The sequence below is a fragment of the Rhinatrema bivittatum genome, chromosome 4, assembly GCF_901001135.1.
Source record: "Rhinatrema bivittatum chromosome 4, aRhiBiv1.1, whole genome shotgun sequence".
Lineage (NCBI taxonomy): Eukaryota > Metazoa > Chordata > Amphibia > Gymnophiona > Rhinatrematidae > Rhinatrema > Rhinatrema bivittatum.
The window spans coordinates 346,542,600-346,569,441 of record NC_042618.1 but is presented as its reverse complement, the minus strand read 5'-3'; the positions used below and the strand labels follow the sequence as shown (position 1 = coordinate 346,569,441).

The following is a 26,842-nucleotide window of genomic DNA, read 5'->3' as shown; positions in this document are numbered from 1 at the left end:
ACACATGACAAATGTATTTAATTCACACACCCTCTGAACACACAGAAATCCACACTCCTCACACCCCCCCCCCCCACACACATGCCAATTGGACTTCACACACCAAAACGCACCAAATTCCAGGCTGCTACACCGGGGGGGCCACGCACATGTCACATGTTGGCAATTCCCACACCCTCCGAACTCGCACAAGAACACCCTCCGAACACACACAAAAGCGGAAACAGGTCCGCACTGCTCCAGCGGGGGGCCAGGAACAGTCCGGGACACATCGCGTACACTACGGCCGTCGGCTGCCAGCAATCAAAATGGCGCCGACAGCCCTTTCCCTTATTATGCCACTTGGAGACAACAATGGCGGCAGTAGCCCATGTGACATAGTAAGGGTGAAGGCCCGTCGACGCCATTTTCAGGACTGGCAGCCAGCGGACCTTTGCCCTAACTATGTCAGGGAACCTAGCGCTCCCATTACTCCTCCACAGTGACATAGTCAGGTCAAAGGGCCGTCGGAGCCATTTTCATTGCTAGCAGCCGACGGCCCGAACCCAAGACTTCGATCCCGAACCGAACACCCGCTCCACCGACTGACTGTTTGTTTGCCCAGGTATCCGGGGGGCTGCACGGTGGGGGGCCGTAGTTATCTTCTTGCGCGCATGTTCGGGGGGGGGGGGTGTTTCAGTCATTCTGCAACTCTCGTGGGGGGCAGGAGGGTGGGTTGCTGTATTTCGTCGGGGTGGGGGGTGCGTATTTAAACACTGCGTTTATGGTGGGGTTCTTTTGGGGTGGAAAGATGGAGGGAACACACAAACGCAAAACGTCCCTGATCTCGGAAAGGCTCCAAATTAGCCCTCTACAAAACAATTAACTAAATAGAGAGTGCTAACTTGGTTAGGCACTCCCCTATTTTGATACAGAACACGCACAACCTCCCACTGACGGACCACGTTTACCACCACCAATTTCTATTTCGGTGTTTTTTTTTCTCAATCGGCATCCTAGCTGCTTCTTACAGTCTGGGTCCTCTTACCTAAGAAAGCATACATTTCAGGGGAGGGAGAATGAGGGGGGAGGTGAGTATGAGGGGAGAGAGTTGGAGTGGGGACAGGGGAGGGAAGAGGGGGTGAGTGACCAAGGGGGAGGAGGATGAGTGACTGAGGTATATGAGGAAGGGGGAGGGAGGGTAAAGAACTTGACTCTGCCACTGCAATGCGTGGCCGGGTACCGCTAGTTTATATATATTAAACGTTTGAATTTCAGGATTTATTGTGGACAGTTTTTCATCCCTACTTGTCGTTGAAGGGGATTGAGTTTAGTTTGTGCCCACTTGTTCATGCCATGATCATTAGGGGAAATATTCCTAAATATTATTTGCTTTGATGCAGAGATACTGAAGTGCTGCAGGTGGTGCAGTGACCTATATAAGGGGTGATGTTAGCAAAATACTTCCTCTCTGCCTCAATCTGCTGGTAGGGGAAGGAAAACTCATGTCTGGACTGGTCTGGTAGGACTGAAAGTAGGAAAATTAGCAGGTAAAAACCAAATTTGTCCTTGTTATGTTCATTGGCATTGTTTTGTTTTCACTTTTTCATTTGGGGCAGTCTGTAGCTAGGGATTTCCCACTGGTGAGGACTGCCATCTTGCTTGTCCTCAGAGAAAGCAGAGTTACATACCTGTAACAGGTATTCTCCAAGGACAGTAGGATGTCAGTCCTCACAAAACCTCACCTCCTTTTGATTTTGGTTTCTCAAAGTTTAAGCTGCAAAAAGGAGACTACTGCCCTCCCAGCCATGTGGTATCATGTCAGCCTGCACATACACAGTCAAAGTTCTAGAAACTTTAAAATAAAAGTTCCAGGTCAGGCTCCATCGGACAGTGTTACCCACTTGGGAGGATTGTTGTCCTGCTGTCTGCGGAGAATGTTACAGGTAGGCAACTCTGCTTTACCTTTTTTATATACTGGAATTTACAGGTAAAATCTTGATAGTTTGGTATTCAGAAGAAAACTGTGGTATGTTTTATGGAGAAAATGTTGACATATAGAGGTCAAAAGCCATTTAGACAAATAATGTAATAGTTATTTATCTAAATGCCTTACCCAGCTATATTCAGCATTTATCTGGCTACATTCTAGCCGTCTAATAAGTTAGGTGACTAGAATTTAGCTGGATAAGTTAAGGGCAGTCCAGGAGTAATGGGAGGAGGAGTTATCCAGCTAAATTAACCGGCTAACTTCGATATTCAGAGTTAGCTGGATGACTTAGCCAGCTAAGTCTGGTAAAGTCAAAGAGCTGTCCTAAAGTTAGCTGGCTATATTCAGTAGTGTGTCTACACTGTTGAATATGTCTCCAGAGTTAGCTGGAAAAGTTTATATGGCTATCTTTGCTATCCGGACTGTCTCAAAATAGACCTCTTAAAGTCTGAGTCATCAAGGTCTTCTTGTAAGAACTACAAATCACCGGAGTGATTTGTAGTTCTTACAAGAACTTCGGTATATAAAAAATTATAAATAAATAAATAAATAAAATAGATACAAATGGGAAAAAATCCTCAGGGAATCATGTATAGAGAGAAAGTAGTCCAATGACAGCAGCAGATACTATGATCTTGTGCATCTTTAATTTATGATTAAATTTTGTTTGTGTAAGTTACAATTACAGTAGCTCACTGCGGTGTTAAATAAAACAAGCAACAATTTCCAGTAACATAAACAAGACACAATATAATAAATCTGACAGTGGAGACAACATAAATATATAGAAGCACATGTATACAAATGTTGCAAAAATTAATATTTTGTACTGTGCCTGAAATTCTAAATCCACTGACTCCAAAGGGTTTAGGGTAATATTTGTCTTACAGCTTTATTCTTCCCTCTTTATACTAATAGATGGCAAATGGTGATCAGAGTGAAAGCAAAATGAAGAATTTGCCTGTGCCTGTCTACTTAAGACCACTAGATGAGAAAGATACATCTATGAAGGTAGGACATGTGAAATCCTTCCTTTCCTAATATCAGTTTGTAAAATCTTTTTTTTAAATAATGAATTGGTTAGGTGATATTTGAGACTGCTGTGGCAGTCAAAAAAGCAAACAATGTTAGGAATTATTAGGAAGGGAATGGTGAATAAAATGGAGGATGTCATAATGCCTCTTTATCGCTCCATGGTGAGACTGCAGCTTGAGTACTGTGTACAGTTCTGATCGCCGCATCTCAAGAAAGATATTGTTGCGATGGAGAAGGTACAGAGAAGGGCTACCAAAATGATAAAGGGGATGGAACTGCTCCCCTATGAGGAAAGACTAAAGAGGTTTGGGTACTTGCCAGGTTCCTATGGCCTGGATTGGCCATTGTTGGAGACAGGATGCTGGGCTTGATGGACCCTTGGTCTGACCCAGTATGGCAACTTCTTTCTTATGAGCCAGAAGAGTCCTCTTACACTATGGTGGTAATTTTAAAACTGCCTGCATTAGTGCAAAGTCTGAAGGTACTTTTTCCTGCAGATATTGCACTAATTTACAAAGCACAAGTACATGCGTACTTTCCCTTTGAAAATTTTCCCAGACAAAACTACCCAAATATATTTATATCTGCTAATTTGCACAGATAATTTTTCTGAGTGCAAGATGGTGAATTCAGCCTTCTCTCTGATTGTACACATATTAGGCAAACTTATCATGGACCTCATGGTGACTCCAAAGAATACCAATCTCTGGCATTTTCTTCATTCAAAGGGAGTTGGGGTCCTGTAGTCTAGATGCCTTGTCTTAGACTTAGCCTTGGAGTAACCGTCATAGCAAGCAAGTTACCCCCATGCTTATTGGTTTTCCCAAACTCTATAGTTCAATGTCCTTGCTGGTTGATGCCTGAATCCAATTCCTCTTTTCCTCTCCCCCCCCCCCCCCCTGCCATTGAAGCAGTGAGCAATGATGGAGTTATAAGAACTACATTTTTCCTTTCCACAGGTACAGCACAGTTTTATCTATGGGAAATGGCCTTGAAAATTACCCTCCCTATGCAAACGCCTTTTAGTTCTTAGCGGTGCTTCAGAATTTGTTACAACTGCAGAATGTCCTTTTTTTATGGTCATATCTTTTTTTTTTTCTATGAATTTTTCCAAAGATAACTGATAACCAAGAACCGAGACGCTAACAGAATCTTTCCAGTTCTCAGCAGGAACAAAGCCAAACCCTTTAGAGAACTACTCCCCCCCCCCTCCCCCATTCCTCCCCTCTTTAACTCATGACCAACACTCATCCATGAGGCAACACGAGTTTCAGTCCCAAAGAAATAGAATAAAAATAAAAATTGAAGTCATTCAGAATCATGCTTCATACTTGGTGGGATAACGACTGTATATACAGCTCCCAGATTCTCAAGAAGACTTTTTTCCCCGAAAGACATCTGTCTTTTCCACATACTGTATTTTTCAAGGACACACATTTGATGAATCTGGTTTCTCCAGTGTGTCAGTGTTGGAGGATCTTCATCCAGCATTGCAAAATAAACTGCTTTGCTAACAAAAGAACTTCCTGCACACCTAATCTGAGGAATTGTCCCTTCATAGGTATACTGTGCAGGTTATCAAACAGTAGTAACTTTAGCATCATACCCGCTGACAGCCGCCACTCCTGTCCAAAAAGAGGCGCTAGGGATGTGCTAGTGTCCCTAGCGCCTCTTTTTACCGCGGGCCCTAATTTAAACATTTTGTTTTACTGTATCGTGCGCACAGGACACTGGCCTGTTCGCACGCCGGGAGAGCGAGCGCTCGCCCGATCTCCCGCGAACTTTACTGTATTGGCCTGTATATAAGTGCTTTTGTGCTGAAATTCAACTTAGAAAAAAAAGGTGATAAGTTTTTTTTATTGGACCAAGTCAATACACCTCATGACTGGTTTTCAGGATTGCACTCACATGAGCAAAAGACATTACCTAAAGTACAAATGAATCATAGATTACAGAGGTGATGGGACAGAATGGGTTTGATGTGTTTGAATGATAAAGTAACAGAGGCAGAATTATGGCTTCTAGTGAATTAAAAAAAACCCAACAACCTTTAATCGCTCAAGTTTTTATATTTTGTAGTGTTCTATGATAGAGGAACTTGGAACATTTTAATTTCCCTCTTAGCGTCCTGAATATTAATCCCTCACAGGCAATGTTGCCATCCTCTTTGTGATGTGCTAGCTTGTGTCTGTGTGGATTTTTCCTTGTTTTAATTTCTGACCCATTTTGCATTGCTCTTCACAATTTCTGCATTGAATAACGTACTGCATTAAAGGAGGAGCATGAATAGGATTACAGATACAAGATTACACATCGCAGAGAAGAGCAAGGCCATACTTCCTTAGGGGAACAATTTTCAGGAGGAGGATACCAAAAGGGAAAAAACGCAAAACTATCCAGAAATTTAAGACTGTTGAAACTAAAATGATAAAACACTTCAAAACTATCATAAAAGGACCTAACAAACCTGGGTTTTTTAAATTGACTACCAGATATGTTTTTTTCTAAAACCTTATCATGCTGCTAACCCCAACCCCTCCATACCGGTTCATACCACTTTTGTAATGTAATCTGAGATTTATGTGTATATTCAGGCAGCATCATCTTTTGCTTTGACCTGCTCATTCTGAACTGTGGAAGGTTGTGTAACTTTCAAAAGCTGTCAAAAAATGTATTAAGTCTTTTAAAAAAAAAAAAAAAAAAAAAAAAAAAAAAGCACCACCTTTATAGTTTTGTTTATTGATCTTTAGTTTCACACATTCAACCATATATTATACAGGTGCTTTTGGAAAATTGCCTGTAAGTCTTCCTCTTGCTGAGAGAGAGAGAAACACTGGAATGCCTTAAGTTAACATATCCTACCACTTTGTAATTGAATAATTGTTTGAAGAGATGCTTCCAAAACTTTAAATATCACAGTGGGAACTGAATAAAATCAGATCCAAAAATGGCAAAGTGCAATGATTTTGTTGGTTTTAACTGCCAGATGAAGTATCCTTAAAAAGAAAAAGCAGGGGGATTTATTTTGGCTAATATTGCTACTTGACAAGCCAGCAGATTCTAATACATTGTTAATGTCTGAAGAACCTATTGACTTTGTCTAACGTGCAGTAGAGACTGTTTCTAATCATGATTTAATCATGTTAACGTTATTTCCCCTTGTTCCATGTAAACCGATAAGATATGATCTGTATCATGAATGTCTGTATAGAAAAGCACTAAATAAATAAATACATGATTTATTCCTTTCTGTCTTCTGTCCCAATTTGGACTGTCTTTAAGGTATGTACAGGGTCATTTTATACACACTAATTGTTCTTTGAGAGAATAAATGTGTGTTCCTTTTTTGTCAGCTCTGGTGCGCTGTGGGCGTCAACCTATCCGGAGGAAAGACAAGAGATGGTGGCTCAGTTGTGGGAGCGAGTGTGTTCTATAGTGATGCATCAGGTTCTGAAGCCGAAGGCAGCATACATCCAAGAGGATCTCAGAGCAGTTTAGACAGGCTAGAACAGGAGATCAAGGTAAGATGAAATATCTGAGATTAGTCCTAATAAACTATTTATATGTGATCTTTAGACTTCAAATCTTGTCTTATCAAATATATATGCTAGGGCAGGGGTCAGGAACCTTTTTGGCTGAGAGAGCCATAAACGCCACATATTTTAAAATGTAATTTCATGAGAGTCATACAATATGTTTAAAACTAAATACAAGTAAATGTGTGCATTTTATGTAAGATCACACTTTTAAAGTACAATAAGTCTCTGAAAATATTACACCAGGCCTTAAGACACCAATACATCTCCTATTAGGAAAACGGACCAAGTCAGGCTGCTATAGAGTCCTACACAGAAACTACACACCAGCAGAAAACCTCACCTGAATCACAAGTGCTGTCCCTCACCTAACATAGAATAAAGAGACCAAAACGCATAACAAGAAGCATGCAGAAAAAACTGAATTGGAAACTGCAACAAGCCAGAGTCTCTGTATGCAGTGTAACAAAGGAAAAAAGAAACATCACCCATCCTTATAAAACAAATCAAGAAATATAAAATCATCAGCAGTAAAACTACTAACAAAAAGAACATATTTCGAAACAGCTGATGAGTGGAATAGCCAATAATTAAAAACTCATATAAAACATTTCCAGATAACAACAAAATATTTCAAAATAGCAGACACAAAGACCCAGTAATGAAAAATAATAAGGATACAAAAATTTTTTTGCTCTACATACCTGGGAACGTTTGATATCCAGGTGTCCTGAGATTGTTCTGAATTAGCAGGAGGCAGGGTGGTTTGCTTGGAACTTTCTCCTCTCTGTCACATACCAGCGCTCTCTCTCACACTGGCTCTCAATGACACACCTATACACACATGCTCTCAGTACTCACATATACACATGTTTTTTCTCTCTCACTTATATAGGCTCTTAATTACACATTTACACACATGCTGTCTATCTTTTCATGCTTACACACACACACACACAGGCTTTCAATCACATAAATACATGCTGTCTCTTTCTCTCACACACAGACTCTCATTCACATGCTTACAAACATGTCCTCTCTTTTTCTCTCATTTACACACAGGCTCTCAATCACATACTCACATGCTCCCTCACCTAAATCAGCTCTCAATCACACACAGACACACATGGTCTCTCTTACTTATACACACAGGCTCTTAATCATACATACACATGATTTCTCTCACACACAAAGGATCTCAATCATACACACATACTCTTTCACACAAACAGGTTTTCAATCACAAACTTACACATACAGGTTCCCAATGGTAAACTTGCATTCATGCTCTCTCTCTCTCACAGGCAGGCTCTCAATCACAGACATACTCTCTTTCACATATACAGGCTCTCAATCATTCACATACATGCAATCTCTCACTCACACACACAGGATCTCAAACACACATGCTTGCTTGCTCATTCACTCTCTCTCTCTCCCCCACCCCGGGAACTCGTGGCAGCAGCAGCCTCCTCCCAACGCTAACCTCCTTCATTTCAGCCCTCGCGGAGGCGGAGTCCCATCGGCCGCGGTTGAAGCTCTTCATTTTCCTCCGAGCCGCGCTGCAGTCTTCTTTTCGTCGGACACTAGCGTGGTCTCTTCTTCCCGCGCACGCACCCGATGCTCACCACTTCCTCTTCCGGGCCGCGGGGGTGGGGGGCGGGAAGAAGAGAGCACGCCGGTGCCGCTGACTCCAGCTGTCCTGCCGCGTTCCGCCCGGGCTGACAGCATTTTAAGCCCGGGCGGAGGAGGACCAGGGAGCAGCTGGGTCAGCGAGGGACTGGAAAGTGTGGCGACACTTGTCTGCGAGCCAGATGCAGCCCTCAAAAGAGCCATATCTGGCTCGCGAGCCATGGGTTCCCGACCCCTGTGCTAGGGTTTTGAATAATTTGTTAGCTATGGTGGTGTACCATGACAAAATGCCAAATATTAATTTAAGAATGCAATATAGTAGCTTCAAAGCAAGTGCAAAGTACATGGGTACAAAAGTAGCCAGATTCTCACACTGGCCCACATTTGCAAAAAGAAACTCTGTGCAGAGTTTCCCTTTTAAAAATGAGCTTGCACTTTGTACCCGCAAGCTTGCAAAGTGTCGGCAGAGTTTCATTATTGCCCTCCCCATTGATATTTTACCAACATAAATACACCTATATATTTGTAGTATCTCTCTATATTATAAAAATATTAGGGGCTCTGAATGAGCATCGCAGCGCATCTACGCACATTGCAGCACTCGCTCAGAGAAGTGGGAGAGGCCTGAGGCAGCAGAGCAAGGAGCAGCAGAATAGACAGTGCAGGGCCACCAACAGCAACGCAGGCCCTACCAGCAGAAGCAAAAGGAGTAGTGGTGGTAAGGCTGGTGAGGTTTCCTAGGCCCTGCCAGCGGCAGAAAGAGAAGGTCTGAGGGGAGGGAGAGGGGAGTAAAAAGTGCCAGAGTGAGAGGGGGAGGAAGGAGGGGAGTAATAGGAGAGGGGATGGGAAGGGTAAGGGGAAGAGGATGGGAGTAGTGAGAAGAATCCGAGGGGGAAAAGACTGCACCTACACTTGCCCATGCAAACCTAACCTCCCATACACACACACACCCTCACCACCACCAGCCCTCACCCACTTAACTTATATAAGCGCATGCACAAGAGTAGAGGAGGGGGTATCTCTCAGACCCACTTCACCCCTGCCACTCACTCCATGACTCATGCCCCAACTCACCTCCACCCCCCTACCATGCTCCAATCTCACAGCACATGCATACCCTGAATCCCCCTACACACACAAAAGAGAGGGAGAGGAGGGGAGAAAATGGAAAGTGCAAGGGGGAAAGAATTTACACACACAGCCCCTCACATTATTCACACCAAACCCACAACATATCCCTGCCACCCCTCCTACCACACAAATACATGCACAGGGGGAGGAGAGGTGTGGAGTGCTGGGAGGAGGAAAAAGTGGAAAGGACAAGGGAAACTATGCAACCCTCCCCAACTTATATCTCACACTAACACCATAACACATTTTCTCCACTACATGTGGAGGGGGGTATAAATGAACAATGCATGGAGGAGAGTGTGCTCCCCCCTCTGACACATACCTCCCCCATTCCCCACACACACAGGGAGACAAACTGAACACTGCTATGGGAGGAGGAGAATGTGCCCGCACACACTAACTCGCCCTGCACTCATCCACACAGGAGAAGGAAGAGATGGGGGCGGGGGATGCATCACCTACTCACACCCACACCATCCCAAACCTCATGTGGGGAGAAGGGAAGGGCACAATGCATTCACACCAACACCACAACAAATGCCACTTACACCACCACGTACAAAAATCCCCACCCCATATACACCCCTGCAAGCCTCTGACCTATACCCTTCCATGCCTTCCCCACTGAGCAAGTACAAGACATTCCTCCACCCCGACAGAGCAAGAACAAGACGTCTTCTATAACACACACATCCAGGTTATGAAGTCATAAAGCATGCTTTTTGAAGTTAGCATGCAATTCTCACCTTTGCTTTTTTAGGGATTCCCTTAATATCCACGCACACTCAGGAGGAAGGTGAGGCAGGATCGAGAATTATTCTATTGCGCTCTCCCTGCTCTTCCTTTTATTATGTCACCAAAGCTAGTTGCCCCACCCAGCCATTCTTTGCATTTTCCACCGTAGAATCCAGGGCAGAGAGCCACAGGTAGGACTGGGGAGCAGGAGCACAGACTTAGTATTTGTTTGTGTAGAGAAATGGACAAAATGTATAATTATGAAATGAAAAGAAATTTGATTCTCTTCGCGTACTCATGATGGGAAGAGTCTGTCACAGATTTGATATTGCTTTTATTAAGACCCAGCTTCTTACTGAGAAGCAGAGATGAAATTATCTAATAGTCCACTCTATTTTTGTAATAGAAATCACAGCAAAATTACTATTTTTTTATTTATAGACATTCAATATCCCGCCTCTTCCCAAATAGTGGTCACAAGGTGGACCACAATCCATTAATTGCAATTTCCTAGCGTGTAGCCAGATGGACTCAGGACCAATGGGTCTTGTGCTCTTCTGCTAGCAGTTGGGAGATGGAGTCAGATTTCAAGCTGACATCATCCTGGGTACATATACCCCTGCACTAACCTCACTTCCTCAATATCTCTCCATCTCCTAGCAGATGCGAACACTATACCACAAACTAGAATAGTGTTAATTACAGCAAGAAGAGAGAAAATTACCTTTAAGAAGATCGAGCCCTGCTCTCCTGCGGTGAAACCTAAGGGTCCCTCCCCCAGTTGAGAATTCCTGAGGTGATTTCCGATATCCCTCAGAGGTGTGCCTTGGTCGGGTAGCCGGTTCCCGGCATGGACGTAGCCCCCAGGGTGGCTGAAAGGCAGCGGGTGCAGAATCAAGCACGGTGGTGAAGGTGTTTCCCTCTCCCCCCACAGCTGGAGACCGTCCGGCACACGGCCGGTAAGCGCCGAGACCAGGTAAGGTAGAAATCTTTAAATTCAGGTCTCTGGTCTCCAGAGCTCGGATTGCCGTACCGAAAGTTTTCTTCCGGCAAGGTTTAAAGGGGCACCGATCGGGTTGAGCAGCCCTGCTTGGGCTAGGCCCCGATCCGGTGCAAGGGTCCTCACACTTGGAGACCCTCCGGGGGTGCCGTCTTGCGACTGGGGTCGTCTGCGCCATATTCCCTCCTCGTCCGGTGGTACACATGGGGCAGGCCGGGCGGTCGATGTGCCTAACTTGCGCGCACACCCAATATAGACGCGCGCATAGCTGTGCGCACATCCAGCACACACAACTAAGCGCACCCATGTGCATAATTACGCGCACAGACACATTTTTGAGGGTGGCCAAGCACACAAACTCGTGGAAAACAATGGCACCGCTGCCCAAGAAGGCCAAGGGACATTCCCTTTGCACAGCCTGCCACATAAGAGCCGCACAGCCTGAATTGGAGTCCTGCCTGTGCCAAGCACTGCGAAGAAGCCCAGGGGGACCCAAAACCTGGACCCCTACTGTTGGGAGAGGTGTCTGGAACTACTGACGATTGCTCCCCGGACCTATGTATCTCCGGCATGAGTGCCCCACAGGAGGGCACCTCTGGGGCCCCTACTCCACCTGACCCAGGGATCTTCTCCTGGGTGGAATTTTTCAAAGGGCTGCAAACCTTCGTTCAGGTGCAACCAGCCCCAGCTGCGCGCACCAGGCTCAACCCCTACCGGGAGCTCTAGATCCTCCCGGTCCGGCTCTGATTCCTCGAGACATGCCTCGCCTAAAAGAACTTCCCTAACAGAGATCCAGACACCTCAGATGATGAGTGACTCCCTGGAGGAAGGAGAAATCCCTCCAGGGATGGAACCATACTGAACCATGCCTCGCTTTTTCCACAAGGACGAATTACCTGCCCTTGTTTCCCAGACCCTAAAGACACTGGGTATTCTGGGCATGGGCTCTATGGCGGAACCAAAGAAGATCCCCATCTTGGTGTCCCTTCGTAAGGTCTCATGCTGCTTTCCAATGATGGAAGCCATCCAGGAACTGATTGACCTGGAATGGAATGCCCCGGAGGCCAGCTTCAAAGGGGGGTGGACATTGGAAGCCTATACCCTCTGGAACCTGCGGCCAAGGAACGCCTGTGTTTCCTGAAAGTGGACGCTATGGTCTGTGCCGTCTCAAAGTGAACAACGATTCCCGTTGAGGGAGGAGCAGCACTGAAGGACACGCAGGACAGACGATTGGAATCCATCCTTAAGCAGGCCTTTGACACAACAGCAATGACACTGCAGATTGCTTCCTGCTGCGCAGTGGTGGCATGTTCCTATTTGCTCCTCTCGAGAGAGACTTTTACCTCCGGGCCTCATACTGGAGAGTCGATGGAACCTACAGCATTCTTCCTCACTGATGCAAGCTCAGATCTAGTGCGCACCTCAGCCAGGGGAGTTGCCTCTGTAGTGGCAGCCAGAAGACAACTATGGCTACGAAATTGGTCTGCGGATTCGATATCTAAAGCGAATCTCACGAGAATGCTTTTTAAAGGATCTCTCTTATTCAGAAGCGAATTGGAGAAGTTAGCCAACAAATGGGGCGAATCTCCAGTTCCTAGATTACCTGAAGATAGGAATAAAAGATCTCTGCATCCCTCCCCCAGAAGAGCCAAGGGCAGAGGATCGCAGTGCTTTAGACCCTACAGGAACGCGCAGTTCCAAGCACCTCTCCCCTCCAGCAGGTCCCAGTCCTTTCCAGTAGGCTGAGTATATTTTTTGCACAGTTTTCTGCAGTGTATATACAGTAAATATACATATAAGTGATATTTTTATCTCAAAAGAGTGTACTTTGAATGCCCTTTTTCATGTAAAATCTCCCCTTTTGGGTTGGGGAAGTGGTTAATATGACATTTTAAAATAAATTCATAACTTTAAAATGTGTGGGAGAGGGGAGGGGTGTGGTGGTGCATGGTTATAAGGTTTGCCTAAGGCTCCTAAATACCCTTGCATCTGCCCCTAGAGAGCAATTGATAGGGTTCCTGGGAGTTTAGTAGGTTTACCAGTTCCCTAAAAAATGTAATTATTACAATATTATAAACCTCCAATACTTAAAACAGCATTAAATGCTCAAACAGTAAGAATCCTACCTATGAAAATAAACCTTTTAGGAAAACAGAACAAGCAGGCTGCTATAGATTTACACAAAAACTACATGCTAACAGAATACCTAACTGGGGTCACACATGCAGAACACAGACCCTAGCCAGATAGAAAAAACCGGCTATAAAGTATAAATAGAAACAGGCAGACAAAACTTGAACTGGAAACTACAACAAGCCATAATCTATGCAATGCAACAATGGAAAAAAAATCAGTATTCCTGGTTAAGCATCAAACACAATCAAGAAATATAAAACATCAACCATACCAATAAAAATAATAAATGTCAAATCAGCTGATGAAGAGTAAAATATCCAATAATAAGTGCATACAAACATTTTTAAAAATTTACCAAACACCAATAAAATAGTTCAAAACAGCAGACACATCAAATAACATCCAATTATGTAAAACTAATAGGGATGAAAAAACAATCCTCCACTTTCCATACCTGGAAACTTTTGATTTCCAGCCACCCTGAGATTCTCCTGGATTTGGGAGGTGGAGGGCGAGGAAGGTGCACAAACTTTATCCTTTCTTTCTCATACACACACTCTAATATACATGTTCATTCTCACGCGTATGCTTATTTACTGATTCTCTCCCCTTCATACACATGCACAAGCTCTTACATGCTTAGTGGTTCTCTCTCCCTCACACAGATACACACACACACACAGGCACTCTCTCATACTCAGTTGCTCTCTCTCTGTCCCTCACACATAAACATAGGTGCTCTTTTACACTCAGTCATGCTCTCCCTCACATACACAGCACTCTCATGCTTAATGGTTCTTTCTCCCTTACGTTCGATGGCTCCTTCTCCCTCACACACACTGGCACTTTCTCACTCAGTGGCTCACTCTTTCACACACAGGCACGCACTCATGCTCAGTGGTGCACTCTCCTTCACACACATCCACATACCCACAGGCACTCCCCCTCTCTCTCTCTCTCTCCCTCACACATACACACACAAACATGCACTTACGCACCCAGGCACTCTCCTCTTTTCTTGATACAAACAGGCACTCTCTCTCTCATTGACACACAAAGGAACTCTTTCTCATACGCACACTGAAGGCCTCAGGAGGGGTGGGCTGCGTCAGTGAAGCTGCGCCTCGGGGGTGGTGTTACTCAAACTGGACTTACAAGATTCATCTTTTGCTTCTGGGCCGCGTCACTCTTAAGATGCACTGTGGGAGTGATGGGCTGCATCACTGAAGTTGAGCCATGGGGAGGTAGGGGGGAATGCTGTGCTGAGTTTCTTCCTTTGCCATTGGGCCAAAGATGAGCCATGAGGGGAAAGGGCTGCGTCACTCTAAGAAGCACCGCAGAAGTGGTGTCATTCAAGCAATGCCATTGTGGATACTTTATTCTGCCCTCCGCCAGCATGAGGATTCTTTCTTTCTTCTGCCTGCGGGAGATGAGATCCCTGCAGGCAGTTTATTGAAGTTGTGCCACCGGTGTTGTCTTGAAGGCAGGGTGATGCAGCTACAGCAGAAGGCCATGTTTTGCCGCCTCAACTGTCTGAGGCTGCTGCCTCACCCTGCCTCATGATAGAACCGCCCCAGTTTGTAGTTGTTGAATGATTGTACTACTGCTGGTAGACATTGGTTGAGATTTGCAATGCAAAAGGTTTGATCTGAACCTATTTTTGTGCAGAGTTGAGGGTCATCTGCAGATAGATGGCATTTATGTTGAGGGACTGGATAAGGTCACAGATTGCTAGTTTGTGCAGTCATGACTCAAACTGTAATGGCAAGACTGAATCGGGCATCAAAGAAGGCATTAGGATGACCTTCATGGCGTGAGCATGCTTAAAACCAAACAGTGTACATGGGAGGGCTGAATGTTTTGGACAATGGCTTCTGCTAGCTATGTGGATTATTAGAAAACCTGGTAAGAGATTGGGTGTTGGATTTAGTGTTGGTCTTGTTAGAATCATAGCGGAAGATAAGGCCTAAAATAGCATATCAGTGCAGGTGGTAGAGGCCAGTACTATGCTTCTGGGCATGTCTGGGATGAATATGGAGGGCATTGGTAGGAAAAGGGTTTAACATTCAGGTAAAATAAATGTGGGTGCGGGAACTGGTATTGGGTTGAGTTAATTTATATGCTCATATATGCAAAGTGGAATAATTGCACCTTGACAGACTGACTTGGCCAATTTTTTTTTTTTTTTTTTTTGGGTGGGGGGAGTTTCTGCTGACATTTACTGTGTTACTGTTTCTGCTGCAATTCACAGTCTGTGCTTTGGGTTTATAGGAGCAACAGAAGGAACTGAAGCATCAGGAAGAGCTGTCTAGTTTTGTTTGGATCTGTACTAGCACTCACTCTACTACAAAAGTAGTTATTATTGATGCCAACCAGCCTGGAAACATCTTGGATAATTTCATTGTTTGCAATTCACATGTGCTTTGTATTGCTAGTGTACCAGGTAAAGTATTCAAGATGATTTCATTGATCTTGGTGCCTTATTAGATCTTATTTCTCTTGGTGTATGAGGGCTCTGGTTCTTAATTGTGTCCTAAAGTCCAGTCATTTAGGTCCTCACAATTGTTATGTAGTTAAAAAACCCCCCCCCCAAAAAAAAAACCACATTCACAGTCATTTTAAGAACATTACTGATGCCTTTATCTAATGTCAGAATATCTGTGCAACTCAACTTCTACTGTGTCAGGGAAAATAAATTGACATGCATTGTGATAAACAGTATCTGCAGAATAGATAAGGCGAATATGCCAATAAATAATTTTAAAATATTTAAATAACATTTTTTAAGCGTTGGCAGCTGGAAGTGGTTTTATTACATGGCTGTTATGAATGGTGAATGGCAAGGGGTTGCTGATTGTTAGCTTATACAGAAGGCATGCAGTTGCTCAGCAGGAAGCATCACCTGTAAAATTAACCTGATCCTCTGTGGATGATGTTGGAGAGTAGTCCAGAGATACTTTGTCATGAAAGCAATGAAAAATATGGCCTTCTTTCCTTTTTCTCTCTGTATATGGCAATAGGGCTAAACATTTTGTAAAATTCCCTGCGAAAAGGGAATTGTAGATGCTATGTAGCATCTAAAAAGTCAATATTTAAAGCTCTGATTGTTTTTCAGGAGCCAGGGAAACTGATTATCCTGCTGGAGAGGAGGTTTCAAGAGACATAGATGCTAGCATGACTGACCGATCTTCTCTGTCTGGAAGCATGACAAGCAACAGCTCTTTTGGAGCTGATAATCTCTTGGGAGGAATCACTGTGGTTGGTTGTACTGCAGAAGGTAGTACAATAACTCCAACTACCGCTAGTAGCCCATCTGTGACAGACCAACAGCCAGGTATGCAAATGTTCATCCAGTCAGGTTTCCAATGCATGAACACTGAAGTGGCAAGAAATGATAATTTACAGATTGCAGTTTGTTATGCACCTAATAATTTGACTACTATGGAAGTTGTATAATGCATTCCCTGCATATTAGACACCTCTTCATTGATTGCTGACCCTTTCTCCTGAAAATATCTCTGAGAGCACCTTCATATTCAGCCTCTGATCCAGTACTTGTCTTTTCTCCATGGACAAGCATAATCTAACAACCTCACAGATGTGGTGGTGATATCCAACAGTGCTGAATCAGCTCTTACTCTCTCCTTGCACAGAAAGTTTTTTGTTTCTAGGTATGTGTGGGCGTTTCCGTGTTAGTTTTGCCTCATGCCCTACCCTCTGTTTTTTCTAGTCCACATCATGAACTGTTATACATCTCTCTCCTCAGTGTCATTGCAATCTTAGAAAACAAAAAAAATTTAGCAGGATCAAAAATTAAAATAATGGCTTCAACATTATCTGAACCAAAAGGAAATCCCCTTGTAAAAAATCTGAAAAATGCTGCTATAAGATGTCATCAGTGAACCACCACACATTGTGTCTTTGATATCTTAGACCACACCATGACAGCTTCTCATGTGGCCCCTATTTTTATATTTCACCCTTCAGACACTTCAAAGCAGATTACATTCAGGTACTATATGTATTTCCCAATACATATAGGGCTTACAGTCTGTTTATACCTGAGGGTGAAGTGACTTGCCCAAAGTCACAAGGAGCAGCAGCAGGATTTGAAATCTGGCTTCCCTGGTTCACAGCCCGCTGTTCTAACCACTAGGATATTCCTCTACTTATTTATTGGGACCTTAAATTACAGTATGAACTGCAGAGCTCTTCATATCAAAGCATCATCATAAGAAATGGCAATATTCTCTGTTGATGGACTCCCTAGGCTCTAAAAAACATCAAAGTGACTCATCGGTGCAGCAGAAAATAGGTGAGAACCCTTCAGCTCCGAAACAATGCTAAAAAGCATGATCAGTTCAGGCACAGCATTTGGCACATACTCGTCAGCACAGAACTATTGATTCAGACAATTCTAACCACATTTGTTCTTCAGTGCCAGAAACATCCAGTGCAGCAGTGCAGACATCTAAAGCATCTGTTCAGAAGATAAAAACAAGATCCCTGCAGAAGAAAATTAGAATCTTCAAGATCTTTTATTCGCAAAAGTTGTTTCTTCTCCTCCCATTCTAATTCCTGAATTATGTTTAATTAGCAAGAAGGAACCAAAGTTATATTTCCATCATTTCCTGTATGTCATATAATTATTTAAAAATTATGGATGGATTTATACAGCAGTATAATACCCATTAGTTTTAGTTTTATGTGGTCACATGTTTCTTGTACATAGTTATAAGTATTTGTATTCGTCTTTTTTTTTTAATTGAAATGTTTTTTTTGTTTAATATCTTTATCCAAGTTTAAACATACAGTCAAGAATGCGATATGCACAAAGAAGTATACAAAAGTACGCACATGAACAGTTGCATAAACATCCGCATGAAATAGAATTAGTACAATAATGGTACAACTCTACAAGAATAGCAGGAATAACCAGCCTGTTACCCCTCTTTACCATTTGTTTCTCCCCAACCACAGTCTCATACCCCAGTCCTTTCCAAAGGATCCCCCCCCCCCCCCCCCCCAACTGAGCGCCAGATATAAACCACCAAACATCAATTTCCCCACTTTATCCAATCTTTGACTTCCTGCATTGAAGGAGCCTCAGGCTTTCTCCAGTAATATGGTATTTCACCCCTTGCTACGAAGACTGCTTGCTGAGGTAGAAAAAGCCACTATTCTTTTCTTCCATATCTGGTATATTCAATAGGAAGAACAGTGAGTTTATAGGGATCAATTCCCCTGTTATGTTTTACTCTATTGCATAACTTCATCCCAAAAGGGCTATTCTCGAGCATTCCCACCACATATGTATGAAAGTTCCCTGCAACCCACATTCTCTCCAGCACTTATCACCCAGTGTGGGGTAGAAGGCATGTAGCCTAACAGATTTTAAATATCAGCGAAATAGTACCTCGTAACCATTTTCAACAGTCGAAGCAGGAATACAACCTTTTAGTATGCAGAAAGCACAAATCCCAAGGTTTTTTTCCCCCCAAAGATTTATTCAAGTCTTTTTCCCACGCAACAATATATGCTGGAGTATATATAAGTTCCCCGTTTAGTAACCCATAAATTCTAGATATCCCTCTAGTCACCCATTTTGCCTTATCATAATAGCCTTCAAAAAGGGTTTTCCCCTTCTTCAAGGCCTCAGATCACATCCTCTTGATTCATAAAGTGACTAGCCTAAAGGTAAAAATAGAAATCTGCAGGCAATAGACCAAAAGCCATTCTGATCGCCGAAAAGTCTAACACCTGTTTTCCATCCCACACTTGCTTTAGCTTACTGCACCCCTTCTCCTTCCAATTTTCTTGAAATAGCAGATGACCACCCTGGAGAAAATTGTTGAAATAAAAAGATGTGCCCTATCCAACATAATTTTGGGCATACTGTCCACATTTTCTTCACCTCCCAGTTTTGCTGTACAGATGCTGGTTACCACTTGTGCACAGCCCAAATACACTGCTGCTTCAGGAACTCCCCAGGTTCCCCCTGCAGGACCTATCATCTAGGTCCTCCACCCATTTCTTTAGCATGATGTTGTCATCCTTTAGCTGTTTTATATCTCTCGCTGGCTTCTGTTCCTTGCAGTTTCCTGCTCCTCCAATCTAATTTCGGTGGCAGCCACGCGATCTCCTAATTCAGCACATTCCCTTCGGAGATCTCCCAATATGGAGCAAAGATCCTCTTTTAATGAACCCATATCCTCTCTGAGCTTTTAAACCAGTTTTGGAAGTCTGCCCTGGATTGCAACTCATTTATTTGTTTATTTGCCACTATTGAAAGGACTGTCATTTTCACAGCCTACCTCCTCAGCACCAATTTCTCCTTCTTCTGCTCTCATCAGACCCTCCAGTTTTTTCGACCCGCCAGCTTCAAAGGAGATATGCTCCAGATTAACTGATTCTTTTGCGCACAGATATCGTTTAGTAAACCAGAATTGAATCACCCAATTCCAGTAGCGATATGGGACCAGATTGCAGTAATATTTGAGGGATTCAGCTGATTGGGGTAGAGAGCTCAGCTCTCAAGTGGCTATTCACTCTCTTGATGTCACTTCCTCCCATAAGTATTTGTATTCTGTATACCACTTGAGACTGTTGCAATCTGTTACTGATTCATGTAAGATTTTGCCTGGAAATGAACAAAAGTTAAATAAAAAAAAAATTATGAATGGATTTTGTACATACTTATGTAAAAACAAAAAAAATTATTGGATAAAGAACCAACATTCAGAAGACCACTTTTGGAATGTTTAAGAAACATTCTAATAGTCTGAAAACAAGGCTTAAGATACTTCAATGAAATCATGATGGACACAGAAGATGGTGCAAGAAACAACTCTGACTTATTTGTGTCTTGCACCGTCTTCTATGTCCATCATGATGTTTCTTGCACCATCTTCTGTGTCCATCATGATTTCATTGAAGTATCTTAAGTCTTTCTGGTAGACCATTTATTTGAATGTTCTGTTTCTGTAGATTGAACAGCTATTGTATTATCTGTAACTGGTGTGCCTTAATCCATGATCATAAAGTTGCTCTTTGGTATACACTCTTAACCTATTGAATCAAGGATTCTTGCATCTTTGAGTGTTCAAATATGTTTTATTTTTCTCTTGCATTTTTCATCGCTGATTTGACAAAGACAGTTGGACTTTATTGTGCTTTTGCTATAGTGGTGAGGCATTTAACATGGCTACATGCATTTGATCTGAGAAAAGACATTCATGAGAAATTAGCAGACAGCTCTTGTGCAAGTGATTTATATATTTGGTGATAAAATTAATGAAACTGTGGAATCTCCAATCTTTAACAGCATTCCACATGGATACCTTTTTTCAGAGAAAACACCAATAAGATAGTTACAAAAAACCATGCTGCTATTACAGAAAAGGAAGTACAGTCCATACCAGTACTAAGACAGCGTCAGATAGTACTGCATCAACTTCAACAGCAACAAAATAATCGAGACAGTTCATGTAGCATGACAGGAGGGGCATTCATAGCAGCCTCAGCAAAGGCTGGCTTCTAGTTTTTGACCAGCAACAAGATTGTATTCAAAACCCATTTCCAGACGTACTAGTAGGAGGAAGGTTAACATTCTTCAAGAAAAATTGGAATCACATCACCATGGACAAGTGGGTTTTGAGAATTTTTCATCAGGGATAATGTTTAAAATTTGAAACTACCACCTCAAAAACTCCTCTATTAACCAGCATCATTCACATCTGCAATTGCAACTTCTAACCCAAGAAATGAATTCCCTGCTACAATCTAAAATGATTCAGCTATTACTGAAAGATCAACAAGGCAAAAGTTTCTTCTCCAGATATTTCCTTATTCCAAAGAAAACGGAATATCTAAAACCAAATTTGGATCTCAGAAACCTAAATATCTTTCTAAAGAGAGATTCAGGATGAGCTCTTTAGGCACAATCCTCTCTCTCCTCCAAAAGCAGGACTGGTTAAGCTCTTTAGATCTCCAAGACACTTATTTTCCTATCCAGATCAACAAGAGTTGTAGGAAATATTTGAGGTTCACCTCGCAAGACTAATATGATAAATAAACAGTGTTGCCTTACTCTCGGAGCTACTGCTAGACCGAATGTACCAAGTGTCTAGCAGTACTAGCTGCTCATCTGCGAAAATAGTTTATCTTGTTGTTCCATACTTAGACAACTAGCTAATATTGAGCATATCTTACGAAAGATCTATAGAAGATTTAAATCAAGTCATAGCCTCAATGTATACTCCCTGCTTCCTATTAAATTTCAAGAAATCCAGCCTAGTTCCAAAGAACAGCTAAAATTCATAGCTGCAAAATTAGATATGATTAAGGGAAAAATCATACTTTTCCTTTCAAAATTCAATAGTTGATGCAGTCCTTCTACAAAACAAAATAGGTTACATATCGGAAATGTATGAAGTTCTTGGGATACATGGCTTACAGTACACGTTATGCTTGGTACTTAAAAAAAAAAAAAAAAAAAAACCCAAAAAAAAAACATTGGGATCAGTGTACTCAACACTTCAGTTGCAGAATACCAATAACAGAAAATTTGTCACACAGTTTGAACTGATGGATGATCGAAAAGAATCTTGTATGACGGCAAAAGCATTCATCCCTTAGAAATACAAAGAATGTTAATAACAGATGCATCAAGTCACGAATGGTGGGAGGGATGCATATCAGCTCCCTGTGCACTCGAGGAATTTGGACAAGACAACAATCAACTCTTCACATCTGTATCCTAGAATTGAAAGCCATATACAATGGATTGCGGGTGTTTCAACCTTGCCTGCAGCATATTGACTCTGGGAGCCGTGACACCTCTCCAGCCCTCTTGGTATCCTACCCTCTTTCCAAAACCCAAATAATAATAATACACTACACATTCTTTTTGGTGTAAATCGGCTGCAGCTTTTATTAACATCATAGCTTTTTTATTTTATACAGTTAATACGAATTCAACATCATAACAATTCACCCCCCACCCGGGCCAATCCTTTAGACTTGCCGCTCAGGGACCACGCCCCCCCTTTTGTTGCCCGCCACTATTTCTAGCAAGGCGACGTCACTCCGAACCCCCCGCCCCACCGCGTTTACAAGCAAGGGGGCCCTACATCCGGGCGGGGTCCCCAAACCTTTGACAAACAGCCTTTGCAAACCCAGTGGCTGACCTATGTCTAGTAATTCTCTATTGGCCTGGGTACCCGCCACCAGCACCAGGTAGTGTTTACACTTGCTTGGTGCCCCCCCCCCCCCCCCCCCCAAACCTGAACTTATTTAGCTGCAGCCATTGCACACCCCTGTGTAGATTCTTTTGAGTGTCTCCTGTATTTCGTTATTGAAGAGGTCATACCCGATATCAGACAGGTGCACCCTATCCTGCCGATAGAAACCCTCACACTGTTCCTCGGCCCATGCGTGGTGTATCTGCCATCCCCCCCCCCCCCCCCCCCACCCCCTACTCCTGTGCACCTGCCATCCTCCAACCTGTCTGTTTAATTTTTTTCCGTGCTCTCCCCCATAATTTCTGGTTTTTCAAATTTTTTGCGCAGTATTATGTCAGCTCAACAAATGATCACTCCTGGGAACTCTGCTTGCAATTCCCTTATATCCCTCTTTATCATTCGTAACAGCTGACGAGATGTCATTGCGCCTAAATCGTTCCCTCCCAGGTGTATTATTATAATGTCCGGCCTGGCCAGTGACTCCCTCTTGACCCGCAGTGTGGATAGTAGCTGCTCCCAATGCATTCCGCTCTTCCCCATCCAGGTGATTCGTGCCCCCCCAATGTGCCAGGCCCAGATGAGGGCCGTATCTGTGCTGCCCAGTGCACAAATGAGTGTCCTACACCTGTGCCAACCTATAACACGATTCTGTAACACATAATCAGATTAATTAGCGCATTGTAATGTGGCGGCTCGATCGAGTCTGACATATAAATTTACTGCCGCAGAGTGCCATCTCCCTATCTGTTTTATTGCCTCCGTCGTAAACCCTGCTTGCGCCACACTGGTGGCTGCTCCTATTCTGAACGAGTGCGTCCCAAAATTATCTGCATTCTCACCTAGTTCCATTAGAGTCCGCTTGAGTATTGCTGAGAACTGGTATTGTGTTAATGGGGCCCCATCTTTGTGTACCAGTAGATGGTCTCCTTTTTTGGGTCACATGGCATAATACATTTCAAAATTGGCCAATGGGCAAGTCAGCTGACTGTGGGATCGTCTTAATATCACCGTAGCTCCCCGCCCTGACTGATCTGTTTTTGATCTCTGTATATAAATCCTCATTGTGTCCCCCCGCTTTGTGATGTTCCGCATCAACATTCCTGTGTGACCGGCATCCTTCTTGGCCATAGCCACAAGCTCGCTAATCGTAGAGCGCTGAAAAAGGCTAGTATAAAGGTTAATCTAAATAACTGCGTCTCGAATACTGAATGACATACACTATTCAGCCTGTGCCATATTACTATCACTAGAGTTATCACTAGAGTTGTCTTTTTTTTCCAGGTTAAAGTCCCCCTGTTTATTGTACTTTCCAACTGTAGTTATATGTAAACCGACACGATGTGATTTTTTATGAGCATCGGTATATAAAAGCGCATAAATAAATATTAACAATTCATGGGTTATGGGATGCCTCCTGTCCCTCTGTGGTCCTAACCTTCTTCCCCAACCCCTTAATATTTTACGTGTCAGAAATCCTTTTGTAGGGTCCCCCCAGCCTTGAGCACTTATTAAAAAAATAAATAAATAAATAAATGCCAACCCGGCTAGCTGCTTCACTACCATGCCCCTGGATAGTCCTGCATCTTTGGCCCATGATATGTATGCCACGATGTGCTCTCCACTACCGGTCCTTCTTTCCAACCATGCTGTCTCAGGAAGGAGCATACTCTCCCGTAACCCCTACAATATACGTCCCAAGTGGCGTGAGCCACAGATCGGCGCAACAGTTCTAAAAATGGTTGGCGACCAATTGTCCATTCATGTTTCGGTACTGGAGTTGCCAGTTCGTCCGCGCCAGGTACCTGTTTGCGGAACAAAGACCATTTAGCACGAGATAATGAATCTGCTGCCCCAATATGCTTCCCTGGGACGTCGCGCCTTTATAGTGGTGTTAATGCGCAAGCTACTTAAAACTACCTGATGAAACAGGTTAGCCACCCTTGGACATTTGGTTGACTGTCTGTTGATAACTGACACCACTGCTTGGTTGTCACACCAGAATACGATGTGTTTGTTCCGCAAGCGCTCCCCCCAAATTATCAAAGACACCCATATAGGGAACAACTCCAGGAATGTTATATTAGTTATTCCTTCGTCAACCCATGCTGCCGGCCATTGCGCGGCGGCCCACACACCCTGACAGTACACACCAGATCCCCATCCCCCAGATGCATCTGAATAAATGTCCAAGTTTCGGCTTGAAATCGGGGGCTCCTGCCAAACCGATATTCCATTGTAACTGCTCAGGAATGATGCCCATATCGTCAAATCATCACATATAGGCTGTGATATTTATTTATTTATTTAAGTTTTTTTATACCAACCTTCATAGTAAATAACCATATCGGATCGGTTTACATTTAACAAGGGTATAACTGAAGTAACAATTCAGGTAAACTATAAATAACAAAATATAAGAATAAGTCAAAGTTACAATCAACAAGGAATAGAGAACTTGGAAGCTTAGAACAAAAGCTGGAAAGAAGGTAAAGGCGGTAATAATTATAAAGTGATACAATAGTGAAAAACTGGTTCAAAGCTTAAAGGTGCTTTAACCTGGAAAGTGCCCGAGTCCATTTTTCGTGAAGATAATAGCCAAAGTCCGGGTAAGAGTACAGGGCAACTAGTGATTGTCTGGTGGATCAGAAAAGGCTTGGTGAAAGAGCCACGTCTTGAGTTTTTTTCTGAACGTTAAAAGGCAAGGTTCCAATCTGAGGTTTGATGGAATGTTATTCCAGATAGATGGGCCTGCTATCGAAAAAGCTCTGTCTTTGGTCGCAGAGAGGCGAGTGGCTTTAGTAGGGGGAAATTTCAGAGTGCCTTTTTGAATATCTCTAGTTGGTCTGTTGGAGGAGTGGAGTTTGAATGGGATTTCCAGGTCGAGTTGGAGTTGATGATGGATGGTTTTGTGTATTAGGGTGATTGATTTATATAAGATTCTAAAATTCACTGGTTTCTGAGGATGGATAAAATGATGCGGATACCTGACCCCCGCTGTTGCCGCTGCAAGTCTGCGCAGGAATGCTCTGCCCATGGGAATTACCCGGAATGCAAAGTTAATTTGCATCCCAACATTGTCTGCACTTCCCGTAGTGTCGTCTTCTTTGCTTTAGATGCCCTATCTATCAAAGCATGTAATTTTTTAATTTTGTCTATTGGGAGTCTGGATATCATCCTTTTCGATTCCAACTCAATGCCAAGGAAACACATTGTGGTGGTTGGCCCTTCAGTCTTCTCTTGTGCCAGTGGAACGCCGAATTCCTGTGCCACCTCCTGGAAAGTTTGCAACAGGTGAACCGCCGTCCCTGTTCCGGCTGGGTCAACGAACAGGAAGTTGTCTAGGTAATGTATTATATTGTCTGACTGTGCCCTTTTTTCCGTTACCCAGTGCAGGAATGAACTGAAGACTTCAAAATAAGCACAGGACACGGAGCATCCCATAGGAATGCATTTATCGAAGTAAAACATGCCCCGAAACTTGAATCCCAGCAGTGGGAAAACTAGATGGGTGTACTGGCAGCAGTCGAAATGCCAATTCAATGTCAGTCTTTGCCATAACTGCCGCTTCTCTGCACCTGCTCAAAAGCGTGATGGCGGAGTCAAATGAAGCGTACTGTACAGAACATTCTTCCTGTGGCAGGTGATCATTAGCCGAGAGTCCCGGCGGGAACGATAGGTTTTGTATTAGTCTATATTTGCCTGGCTCCTTCTTTGGTATCACTGCCAGAGGAGATAATGCCATATTTTTAAGTGGTGGTGTCGCAAAAGGACCTGCCATTCGACCCAAGGACAATTCAATGTTTAATTTGGCTTGGACTATTTCTGAATGTCTTGTTGTAGAAGCTGCATTATTGGCTGTAAATTCCTTGATCTTTCCTTGATAAGGAATTCAGAAGCCCTCGCCAAAACCCCTGGTAATCTTCCCCGCGTCCTCCTTCCTTGGATATTTGGCAAGCCATTCCAACATTCTGTCCAGTCGAATTGGCGAGGCTGCTTTTGCCATTGCCTCGTTTCATTTTCCTGGGGAAGAACTCCCAGTGGCGATCTTCTTTGTGCATTTGCTGGCCGGATGATGTGCTGAGCATATCAGACATACGTGCTTAGACTTGCAGTCCTTGAAGGTGCACAACATTTTGTTGAATTTCCAGCAGACGTTATTAGTGTTGTTTGTAGGCTCTCCATTGTATTGTGCTCTATTCCCGGTTCATCCACGAATGCCCGCATCAGCAGCCCTGTTTGTCATTTGTTTCAGCCATAAGTCGATATCATGAGTCGCCCATGACATTGTCCCGGTCTCCGCCATTCTTTCGCAGAAGCGTTAGTCATAATTTAGCCATGCCCAGCCTTCATATGCTCTTTGTGCTTCCAAAATTGTGTCTGCATATCCAAGCATCGGTCCACATTGGTATGGGTCATATTTGGTTAC

At 43.4% G+C, this 26,842-nt stretch overlaps 1 protein-coding gene across 5 annotated transcripts in view; it reads left to right on the top strand.

The window, feature by feature from the left end:
- Positions 1-26,842, top strand: part of SPAG9 (sperm associated antigen 9) — a 279,218-nt gene that overhangs the window by 198,744 nt on the left and 53,632 nt on the right. For all 5 annotated transcript variants that reach the window (XM_029600655.1, XM_029600656.1, XM_029600654.1 and 2 more), the window contains 4 exons: positions 2,888-2,980; positions 6,358-6,525; positions 15,446-15,617; positions 16,290-16,508. In XM_029600655.1, coding sequence (XP_029456515.1) covers positions 2,888-2,980; positions 6,358-6,525; positions 15,446-15,617; positions 16,290-16,508 — 652 coding nt within the window. The remainder of the gene's footprint in view (positions 1-2,887; positions 2,981-6,357; positions 6,526-15,445; positions 15,618-16,289; positions 16,509-26,842) is intronic.